The sequence below is a fragment of the Babylonia areolata genome, chromosome 31 (assembly GCF_041734735.1).
Source record: "Babylonia areolata isolate BAREFJ2019XMU chromosome 31, ASM4173473v1, whole genome shotgun sequence".
NCBI lineage: Eukaryota > Metazoa > Mollusca > Gastropoda > Neogastropoda > Buccinidae > Babylonia > Babylonia areolata.
The window spans coordinates 19,179,356-19,191,825 of record NC_134906.1 but is presented as its reverse complement, the minus strand read 5'-3'; the positions used below and the strand labels follow the sequence as shown (position 1 = coordinate 19,191,825).

General features: G+C 44.9%; 1 protein-coding gene across 1 annotated transcript in view; it reads right to left on the bottom strand.

Moving 5' to 3' along the window:
- Positions 1 to 11,105: 11,105 nt before the first annotated feature.
- The window catches only part of LOC143276037 (uncharacterized), a 42,027-nt gene continuing 40,662 nt past the window's right edge, over positions 11,106 to 12,470 (bottom strand). Inside the window, exon 9 of the mRNA XM_076580424.1 lies at positions 11,106 to 11,252. Within this exon, the coding sequence (XP_076436539.1) occupies positions 11,106 to 11,252 (147 nt within the window). The remainder of the gene's footprint in view (positions 11,253 to 12,470) is intronic.

The window sequence follows — 12,470 nt, the reverse complement described above, 5'->3', positions numbered from 1 at the left end:
ACGCTTTGGAACACACTTAACTGTGAGCAAACTTACCACTACAAAGATCGCCTCACGCAATCCGACTCTCTGTGTGTGTGTGTGTGTGTGTGTGTGTGTGTGTGTCTGTGTTTTCCCTGTTTGTCTGTGTGTCTGTCTACGTCTTTCTTTCCAGTCATCACCTCATAACGAACTTGAACTTGAATAAGACATTTAAGGCCTGTGAAGGCCTGTTCGTCCTTCTATAAGAAACAGTATACTAGCGTGCGTGGCTTATCTATTTCTTCCTAAAGATACCTATATCCATTATTTTACTTGGTTGATTTTCTCTGATCTCTTTTATTTTCTGTCCAGTTTTCAGTCTCTAAATCAGTGGATTGTCTGGTGTTATCTGTGTGCTCTGTCTGTAACTGTGTGCCTGTTTCCCTTCATCTCTGTTTGTAACTGTGTGCCTGTTTCCTTCCATCTCTGTAACTGTGTGCCTGTTTCCCTCCATCTCTGTAACTGTGTGCCTGTTTCCCTTCATCTCTGTAACTGTGTGCCTGTTTCCTTCCATCTCTGTAACTGTGTGCCTGTTTCCCTTCATCTCTGTTTGTAACTGTGTGCCTGTTTCCTTCCATCTCTGTAACTGTGTGCCTGTTTCCTTCCATCTCTGTAACTGTGTGCCCGTTTCCGTCCATCTCTATAACTGTATGCCTGTTTCCCTCCATCTCTGTAACTGTGTGTCTGTTTCCCATCATCTCTATAACTGTATGCCTGTTTCCCTCCATCTCTGTAGCTGTGTGCCTGTTTCCCTCCATCTCTGTAACTGTGTGTCTGTTTCCCATCATCTCTGTAACTGTGTGCCTGTTTCCCTCCATCTCTGTAACTGTGTGCCTGTTTCCCTCCATCTCTGTCTGTAACTGTGTGCCTGTTTCCCTCCATCTCTGTAACTGTGTGCCTGTTTCCCTCCATCTCTGTCTGTAACTGTGTGTCTGTTTCCCTCCATCTCTGTCGGTAACTGTGTGCCTGTTTCCCATCATCTCTGTAACTGTGTGTCTGTTTCCCTCCATCTCTGTAACTGTGTGTCTGTTTCCCTCCATCTCTGTAACTGTGTGCCTGTTTCCCTTCATCTCTGTAACTGTATGCCTGTTTCCCATCATCTCTGTAACTGTGTGTCTGTTTCCCTCCATCTCTGTAACTGTGTGCCTGTTTCCCTCCATCTCTGTCGGTAACTGTGTGCCTGTTTCCCATCATCTCTGTAACTGTGTGCCTGTTTCCCATCATCTCTGTAACTGTGTGCCTGTTTCCCATCATCTCTGTAACTGTGTGCCTGTTTCCCTCCATCTCTGTAACTGTGTGTCTGTTTCCCTCCATCTCTGTAACTGTGTGCCTGTTTCCCATCATCTCTGTAACTGTGTCTGTTTCCCTCCATCTCTGTAACTGTGTCTGTTTCCCTCCATCTCTGTAACTGTGTGTCTGTTTCCCTTCGTCTCTGTAACTGTGTGTCTGTTTCCCTTCGTCTCTGTAACTGTGTCTGTTTCCCTCCATCTCTGTAACTGTGTGTCTGTTTCCCTTCGTCTCTGTAACTGTGTGTCTGTTTCCCTTCGTCTCTGTAACTGTGTCTGTTTCCCTCCATCTCTGTAACTGTGTGTCTGTTTCCCTTCGTCTCTGTAACTGTGTACCTGTTTCCCTTCATCTCTGTAACTGTATGCCTGTTTCCCATCCTCTCTGTAACTGTGTGCCTGTTTCCCATCATCTCTGTAACTGTGTGTCTGTTTCCCATCATCTCTGTAACTGTGTGCCTGTTTCCCTCCATCTATGTAAATGTGTGCCTGTTTCCCATCATCTCTGTAACTGTGTGTCTGTTTCCCTCCATCTCTGTCTGTAACTGTGTGCCTGTTTCCCTCCATCTCTGTCTGTAACTGTGTGCCTGTTTCCCTCCATCTCTGTAACTGTGTGTCTGTTTCCCTCCATCTCTGTCTGTAACTGTGTGTCTGTTTCCCTCCATCTCTGTCTGTAACTGTGTGTCTGTTTCCCTCCATCTCTGTCTGTAACTGTGTGTCTGTTTCCCTCCATCTCTGTAACTGTGTGCCTGTTTCCCTCCATCTCTGTAACTGTGTGCCTGTTTCCCATCATCTCTGTAACTGTGTGCCTGTTTCCCATCATCCCTGTAACTGTGTGCCTGTTTCCCTCCATCTCTGTCTGAAACTGTGTATCTGTTTCCCTCCATCTCTGTCAGTAACTGTGTGCCTGTTTCCCATCATCTCTGTAACTGTGTCTGTTTCCCTCCATCTCTGTAACTGTGTGTCTGTTTCCCTTCATCTCTGTAACTGTGTGTCTGTTTCCCATCATCTCTGTAACTGTGTGCCTGTTTCCCTCCATCTCTGTAACTGTGTGCCTGTTTCCCTCCATCTCTGTCTGTAACTGTGTGCCTGTTTCCCTCCATCTCTGTAACTGTGTGCCTGTTTCCCTCCATCTCTGTCTGTAACTGTGTGCCTGTTTCCCTCCATCTCTGTCTGTAACTGTGTGCCTGTTTCCCTCCATCTCTGTAACTGTGTGTTTCCCTCCATCTCTGTCTGTAACTGTGTGCCTGTTTCCCTCCATCTCTGTAACTGTGTGTCTGTTTCCCTTCATCTCTGTAACTGTGTGTCTGTTTCCCATCATCTCTGTAACTGTGTGCCTGTTTCCCTCCATCTCTGTAACTGTGTGCCTGTTTCCCTCCATCTCTGTCTGTAACTGTGTGCCTGTTTCCCTCCATCTCTGTAACTGTGTGCCTGTTTCCCTCCATCTCTGTCTGTAACTGTGTGTCTGTTTCCCTCCATCTCTGTCGGTAACTGTGTGCCTGTTTCCCATCATCTCTGTAACTGTGTGCCTGTTTCCCTCCATCTCTGTCTGTAACTGTGTGCCTGTTTCCCTCCATCTCTGTAACTGTGTGTTTCCCTCCATCTCTGTCTGTAACTGTGTGCCTGTTTCCCTCCATCTCTGTAACTGTGTGTCTGTTTCCCTCCATCTCTGTCTGTAACTGTGTGTCCGTTTCCCTCCATCTCTGTAACTGTGTGCCTGTTTCCCTCCATCTCTGTAACTGTGTGCCTGTTTCCCTCCATCTCTGTCTGTAACTGTGTGCCTGTTTCCCTCCATCTCTGTAACTGTGTGCCTGCTTCCCTCCATCTCTGTAACTGTGTGCCTGTTTTCCTCCATCTCTGTCGGTAACTGTGTGCCTGTTTTCCTCCATCTCTGTAACTGTGTGCCTGTTTCCCTCCATCTCTGTAACTGTGTGCCTGTTTTCCTCCATCTCTGTCGGTAACTGTGTGCCTGTTTTCCTCCATCTCTGTCGGTAACTGTGTGCCTGTTTCCCTCCATCTCTGTAACTGTGTGCCTGTTTCCCATCATCTCTGTAACTGTGTGTCTGTTTCCCTCCATCTCTGTCTGTAACTGTGTGCCTGTTTCCCTCCATCTCTGTCTGTAACTGTGTGCCTGTTTCCCTCCATCTCTGTCTGTAACTGTGTGCCTGTTTCCCTCCATCTCTGTAACTGTGTGTCTGTTTCCCTCCATCTCTGTCTGTAACTGTGTGCCTGTTTCCCTCCATCTCTGTCTGTAACTGTGTGCCTGTTTCCCTCCATCTCTGTCTGTAACTGTGTGCCTGTTTCCCTCCATCTCTGTAACTGTGTGCCTGTTTCCCTCCATCTCTGTAACTGTGTGCCTTTTTCCCATCATCTCTGTAACTGTGTGCCTGTTTCCCATCATCCCTGTAACTGTGTGCCTGTTTCCCTCCATCTCTGTCTGAAACTGTGTATCTGTTTCCCTCCATCTCTGTCGGTAACTGTGTGCCTGTTTCCCATCATCTCTGTAACTGTGTCTGTTTCCCTCCATCTCTCTAACTGTGTGTCTGTTTCCCTTCATCTCTGTAACTGTGTGCCTGTTTCCCTCCATCTCTGTAACTGTGTGCCTGTTTCCCTCCATCTCTGTCTGTAACTATGTGCCTGTTTCCCTCCATCTCTGTAACTGTGTGCCTGTTTCCCTCCATCTCTGTAACTGTGTGCCTGTTTCCCTCCATCTCTGTCTGTAACTGTGTGTCTGTTTCCCTCCATCTCTGTCGGTAACTGTGTGCCTGTTTCCCATCATCTCTGTAACTGTGTGCCTGTTTCCCTCCATCTCTGTCTGTAACTGTGTGCCTGTTTCCCTCCATCTCTGTAACTGTGTGTTTCCCTCCATCTCTGTCTGTAACTGTGTGCCTGTTTCCCTCCATCTCTGTAACTGTGTGTCTGTTTCCCTCCATCTCTGTCTGTAACTGTGTGTCCGTTTCCCTTCATCTCTGTAACTGTGTGCCTGTTTCCCTCCATATCTGTAACTGTGTGCCTGTTTCCCTCCATCTCTGTCTGTAACTGTGTGTCCGTTTCCCTCCATCTCTGTAACTGTGTGCCTGTTTCCCTCCATCTCTGTAACTGTGTGCCTGTTTCCCTCCATCTCTGTAACTGTGTGCCTGTTTTCCTCCATCTCTGTCGGTAACTGTGTGCCTGTTTTCCTCCATCTCTGTAACTGTGTGCCTGTTTCCCTCCATCTCTGTAACTGTGTGCCTGTTTTCCTCCATCTCTGTCGGTAACTGTGTGCCTGTTTTCCTCCATCTCTGTCGGTAACTGTGTGCCTGTTTTCCTCCATCTCTGTAACTGTGTGCCTGTTTCCCTCCATCTCTGTAACTGTGTGCCTGTTTCCCTCCATCTGTGTCGGTAACTGTGTATCTGTTTCCCATCATCTCTGTAGCTGTGCCTGTTTCCCATCATCTCTGAAACTGTGTGCCTGTTCCCCTTCATCTCTGACTGTAATTCTCTCCCTGTCCCGTCCTTGGTACCTGACACAAAATTGAACACGATTCTTGAAAGGATCTGAAAGAGTAACGAACGTTAAAAGCATTCCCGTTTTCTCTCTGTCTCTCTCTCTCTCCCACACCCCCCTTTGTTCATATCAAAGTTGTGCAAATTTGACTATCAGTTAGCTTGATTCTGTGTTTGATTGAAAGAATAGTCTTCTAGAATTGTGGAACAATGAAGCAACGTGTATTTGACATAAATGGTGTGGGGATGCATGGCAGAATAAAGATGTTTGCAGAATGTATACCTATAGGGAGGGGGTGGTGGTAGGGAGAGGGTGCAGAAAAGGAAATCTTACAACTCAGACTTTGAACAAGCACAGAATTAGGTGAGAAGAACCAAAAGAAAACGTTATGGAAAGATATCCGTTCTCTCGTTCATATATTTTAGTAGTGTGTGTGTGTTGGGGGGTGGGGGGTGGGGGTGGGGGGTGTCGGTGAGTGTGTGTGTGTGTGTGTATGTGTGTTGTAGTAGTAGTAGTAGTAGTAGTAGTAGTAGAGGGCGAGTGCGCACGCTCAGACAGTCAAATATTAACTATGTCGTCCAATATCACCCGTTTTGTGAACAGGCATAAAATCGATGAACAACAGCAGTACTGAAATGACAGCTTTGCTTCAAGCACCATGATTTGATTTGATTCCCTGCATGAACGGCAACACACACATAAGCCTATACACACTCACAGAGAGAGAGAGAGAGAGAGAGAGAGAGAGAGAGAGAGAGATGTATGTCAAACCATGGTGTTTCATTGCAATATGGTGCTGCTACAGATGACCTCGACTGGCGAAGCTTTCTTCATCGGACATCAGCACGACACTGAATACTACCAGGATGCAGGTGGCTCCAGTCACGTCATCATGGGATCCTACCAGTATGCAAACGGATCCAGCCAGGACACAACTGGATCCAGTTACGACACAAACTGGCACGACTACAGCAATGGACACATCCACGACAAATGTGGGTCTAGCCACACCATCAACGGATCCATCCAGGACTTAACTGGATCCAGCTACGACACAAATGGACACGACAGCATTGGACACATCAACGACGTATGTGGATCTAGCCACATTATCAACGGACCCAGCCAGGATTTAACTGGATCCAGCTACGATACAAATGGACTCAAATATGGCACTGGACACATTCACGATATATGTGGATCTAGTAACACCATCAACGGATCCAGCCAGGACATATATGGATCTGGTCACAACACTGGATACAGCTATGCTGTAAATGGATCCAGCTGTAACGCCATTCGATACGGGTATGTCGCAAGTGGCTCGAACCACGGCAATGAAGGTAACCAGTACACAAGTGGACACAGTGTTGATACTGGGCACAATTTTGATACAGACAGACACATGTTTTGCTACTCTAGCCATGACCTGACTGGGTTCAACTACGATGCAAATGGACACAGCCATCACACTACACACAGCCACTACTTCAGTGAACCCAGACACCCCGTCCATAGATCCAGCCAGGATATGCACGGACCCAGTCACGTCATTAGTTTCAATCAGAATACAAACGCGTCAAGCCATGACATCACTGGATGCAACTATGCTACGAATGCAGCAAGCTGTAACATCACTCGATACAAGTATGTCGCAAACGGAGTGACCAAAGATGATGGATATCACTCTGGCATCACTGGAATCAACAACCATAATATAAATGCGGTACGCCGTGACGTCAATGGATACAACTACTCTGCCAATGGACCCAGCTGTAACACCATTCAGTATGTCGCAAATGGACTGAACTATGACAGTGAATACATCCAAGGTACAGGTGGTTACGGTCTTGATGCCACTGCGCAGAACCATTGCACAAACAGACCGATATTCGATATCAGCAGACACAACCAGGAAACTTTCAGTCATCAGATCGGTGGATACAACCTGGACAGATCCAGCCATGACCTGTCTGGAAACAACCCGCATACAAACACATTACGAAACGACTTCACTGGACACAACTATGACCCAAAAGGATCCAGCCTGAACATGGTTGCATGTAACTATGCTACAGATACACTCAGTCATATCTCTGACTCCAACCAGGATGCAGACAGATCCTTTCATGACACATCTAAATACAACAGCCTTGAAATTTGTGAACCCAACCGTGATGTACATGAATACAACAATGGCACAATGCCTACGAATGAACAAAATAAGGATAGAAACAAACACCACAATGTTCAAGCTCTGGGAAAACATGGAAACACGATGAACAGCTGTGATCCAAACACACACAATCAACAAACCAACGATGTTGTCGCTGAATCCAGGCGAGACACAGCTGCCCAGAACTGTAGCTTTGCTGGAGACAACATGGAAACTGCCGAACAAAACCACAAAGAAGAGAATACAGACACCAGTGAAAGCTGTGATGATACATTCGGACAGGGAGGTGACCCAAAGCACCTGTCGGTCCATTCTGAGCAAACGTCTTTCTCCTGCATGGCCTGTGAGCAGACATTCAAATGCGAATCTTCCTTCAGTCAACACATGTTAATTCACTCAGGAGAAAAAGAACATGTCCACACAAAAAGTGGAAAAGCACTGAAACAGAATAGTGATTCAGAGAGACATGTTTCTCTCCGTACAGGAAAAAATACATACGTCTGCATTTACTGTGGAAAAAAATTCACAAAGAAGAGTGCTTTAGACAGCCACACCTTAAATCATACGGGACAAATAAAGCATATATGCACGGAATGTGGAAAAGAATTCAAACATAGGGGTATTTTAGATAAACATATGTCAACCCATTCGGAACAACAACCATATGTATGCATGATCTGTGGAAAGGCGTTCAAACACAAGTGTAGTCTGGACAGACACATCTTGATCCACATAGGACAAAAACCACACGACTGCACGCACTGTGGAAAATCATTTAGGTGGGAGAGTGATTTGAGCAGTCACATCAGTTCAGTACACAATGCTTTTTATAAGCCAATGCTACATAATTCGATACAAAAACCGTATGTCTGCACGAACTGTGGAAAAGCATTCAAATTCAAGCAACATTTTGATAAGCACATTTTAACCCATACAGAAAAGAATCCTTCGTGTGCATAAACTGTGGAAAAGCATTCAGACGGAGGAGTAACTTTGCTACATCTTAACGCACACATAGGACAAAAACCGCACGTGTGCACAAACTGGAAAAAAGAATACCGTCATAAGCAACAACAGTCTTCATAAACTGATTAAAAGCATTCAGTATGAAGAATGATTTAAAAACTTATCGGCGAGTCTATGAGAAGAAGAATGATTAAAAAAACCTTATCGGTCAGTCTATGAGAAACGTGATCACCCTTGTACACAATACCTGGAAACACATCTTGAGACAAGTCGAACTTTCGCTGCATTTTCTTTATCCACACAGAAGAAATATCACCAGCCTTAGTGGGTACCAAAGGGCCTACAGACCAGTAAAAATGTGTCGAATAATACAGTGAGCAAAAACCACATTATTTTTGTTTCTCTTTGATTTACAACATAGACAACAAGTCATGTCAAACCATCCACTGAAAGACACAGACAACACAGACATTCTGGCTTCTGTGTAATAAACTGCCATCTGATGTACACTGATGCTGTTACCTATTTGTTTGTTTTAATACCTTGGATACGATCCCAGGGCCCGGTGAGAGCGTTGGGATTTGTGACGATCAGGCATCTGCTTTTCTCTGTTTTTTCCCCCAGCAGATGTGGTGTAGCTTGCATGTAACTGTTTCGTCACTGTGTTAGCAATATTGTGCCCCAAAGAATACTGACCCATGCACGTCATTCCAGCTGTCCACATGAACACAGCTTTGATGAAGACTGCAGAGAGAATGCATAATATCTTTCGGGATGTTTCACTAACATGATTCGGATTTTCAAAACCAAACAGAACATCTGGAATCGCCGTTTTTGTTTTTGTTTTCAACTGATGTACTGTTAGCAAGAAATAGCACGAACCGTTGAATATACCGAACGAAAAACAAGTTTATAATAACTCAACAGGGGGATTATCTTCTTGTGCTGAATCAGAATATCCAATAGAAGAACAAAGGGGAAGATTAACATTTTGTAATGGAATATAAGATTTTCCATACATAATATAGCAAAACAGTTGGGAGAATGGCATAGTTGATTATGTATATTCTCCTGTACAATTGTTATAGCGTGGACTTTTCCACCCGTGTTGATCTATGGATTTTTTTTAAGGGACATGATTTCATAGCATCTTATTCTAACCTTGTGCATCTTTTTACGGACATGTTTCGTTTGAGGTAGTTGGATCATGTTCGTTACAATATTTCTTTTATGATTCTTTTTAACTGTACACAGGTTTCCAGTTCATATCCACTCTCATGAGTAAAAATGTGCGTAACCATTATTTAGGTAATATTTCCCAATATTGTATTGTACACGTTGATTGAAAGCTGCTAAGTAATGATTTAACTGAATGCGAGATAGTTGTTTCATGGCATGTGAAACGATTTTCTGGAAAAAACACCACCACAAACATGATTTTACCTTATCTTTTTGATGTTCATCTAATTGTCTAGATGGATGGATGTTTGTATGTATGTATGTATGTATGTATGTATGTATCTGTCTGTCTGTCTATCTCCATTCCTCTCATTTGTCTCCATTTATCTATCCATCTTATTGTTTTGCTGTTTATATATATTTTTGTTCTATCTATCTATCTATCTATCTATCTATCTATCTATCTATCTATCTGTACTTCATACCCTCTCTCTCTCTCTCTCTCTCTCTCTGTGTGTGTGTGTGTGTGTGTGTGTGTGTGTGTGTGTGTGTAAATCATCTCTGTCTGCTTATCTTTCTATCTGTCATCTCTTTTTTCATATTCACTCACACTTGCATACGCACGCACGCACGCTCACAAAAACACATGCTCGCACACACACACACACACACACACACACACACACACACACACACACACACATGCAAACACAAACACAAACAAAAAGCACAAACACGTTGGCGCCCATTTACACAAACACACACACACCCTCACACACACACACACACACACACACACACACACTCCCTCACGCACACACACACACACAAAATCTACTCATGCATAATCTCGCGCCTTGTCTCGAGCAAGCGTCGGGGGGGAAAACCCACTTGGACTGACACAGAAATCATGTTCTTTGCAAACCTTGCACGAGTCTTGAACAAAAACATGAGCTGGAACTCAGCCACAGTCACCAGGAAAGCACTGCAGCCTTGTATGTGTGTGTGTGTGTGTGTGTGTGTGTGTGGTCCATCCAGTGTCTAGCTGTGGGAACACGTGAAGGATGTATCAGGTATTTGTCTCGTTTTGTGTGCTCTTTCTTTCGTTCTGTCTATCTATGTCTCTGATTTCATCTGTTTGTGTCTTTGTTTGTTTGTTCCTCTGTCCGTTAGGGTCTGGGTTCGAATCCCGCTCTGACCCTTTCTTCCCAAGTTTGACTGGAAAATCAAACTGAGCGTATTATCTTTCGGATGACACGATAAACCAACGCCACGTGTGCAGCATGTACATGGCGCACTGAAAAAGAACCCATGACAACAAAAGTGTGGCAAATATCCACATTTCTCCTCTACAACTCCTCTGTGTGACTGACGGAGAGAACGTCCACGCCTTGTGTAAACACTGCTCATTCCGTCTTTGGGGAAAACTTGTGGATATTGCCAAAAGTATTGTTCTCTGGCAAAATTCTGTAAAAAAAATAATCCACTCTGATAGGTACACAAACACATACATATGCATGCATTTATGGCCCGACAAGCAAGTATGTTGGGTTATGCTGCTGTGAAGGGGGAGGAGGGGGGGGGGGGGGGGCTGGCGCTCCCAGTGTAGCAACGCGCTCTACCTTGAGAGAGCAGCAGCCTGAATTTCACACACATTTTTATGTTTTGACAAAAAAAGTAATACATCATATTCCAGGTTTGTTCCATGGAGTGACCTACAATCATTTGTTGATTATTTTGTCACTATTGGGGTGGGGGTTTGGAGGGGGGGAAAGGGGGGGAAGCGGGGATCTGCAGGAAAAAAAATTGTTCGCAGTATCTGGGCTGGCCCACTCCGGCTAGCGAAGCGCTCCTCGGGGATAAACTCTGACCGCCACAGCTCCAGCCCGTCATTTACTGCTACTTTGATCCATGATCCCTACACTAAGAATCTTTAAGAATTCCTTAACTCTTGATTTTTTCCTTTGGTGGGTTCACAAAAAAGGGGGTAAAGTCAGTTGTTAGCATTGGGCAGCCACCGTGACACCCTTGACACAAAGATGCCAGTAGCGTTGGCCTCCACAGCTGTCTGGGGCAGAGCAGTCCAGTCCCGAATAGTGCTGGAATAGATCTGGGACAGCTGTTCGGACAGCTGTTTCTCCTATCAAACTGTCAAAAATGTGGATTGATTTGAAACTAAAAATCGTACAATGAAACAAAAAATAAAAATAAAAGCTATTATACCTTGCAATTGTGAGTACATTCCCAACGACATTCCCTGATAGAAATATCCGGCAACAGGATATCTTTCCTAATGCTCTTTGACTTTGAGTCTGGTATCAGTCTCTGTGTTTCAGTGTGTGTGAGAGCATGTGAGCGCGTGCATGAGAGAGAGAGAGAGATAGAGAGAGGGAGAGAGAGAGGGAGAGAGAGAGAGAGAGAGAGAGCGCAAACACGCACGCACACACACACATACGCAAACACACACATACGCAAACACACACACACGCGCGCGCGCGCACACACACAAACACACACACACACACACACACACACACACACACACAGTCACTCACACTAAGTCAATCAATGGTGGGTCACCATAATTCCTTGCTGCAGATGAATTCCGCAAACCAAGGCCCCGTCATGAGAGCTCGGTACAAGGCACGTGGAGCAGTCATCACTGAACTCATCCAAGACACAGTCGATTTCACCGATGTCATGATTCGACTCGACAAAGAAACATACGGATTCACCCATGGCATGGAATCCACCCAGGAGGATTCAAGTGGATCCAAGCATGAAATGGACCAACACAACAGTGTAGGCACTGATGTAAGCAGCGACATAGATAAACAAAACCAGAATATACATAAAAGCCACGCTGTCGTGGCCCGGGAAAAATGTGGTGGGGCTGCGATCAGCCGTGACTCAAAGGCAGACAACGTACACACGCTCCAAAACTACCGTACAGAATCTGACCTCATTCCAAACACGGCAGCTCAGACCTGTCAAGCTTGGCTGGGTACAACCGGGGAACAGTCGAACAACAAAACCACGCAGGATAAAGGACAGGCATCAGTGAAAACTGTACTGCAGAATTCCAATGGGCACATAATCGTCAAAATATCATATGTAGGCAAATTCTGAGAACTGAAACGTTCTCTTGCGTGACTGGATTTGTGGGCAGACATTCCGATTGAAATGTTCCAGAAGTCGACACGTTTTAATTCAGTGGGGAGAAAAACCACAAAAACATGGCATAATCTGTGGGAAAACCACCATGGAGAACTGTGATTTAGAACAAAAAAGCCACACGTTTCCACGAACCATGAAAAAAAATCCAGTCTGAACAGTCATTTACAAGGCATATTTTAAC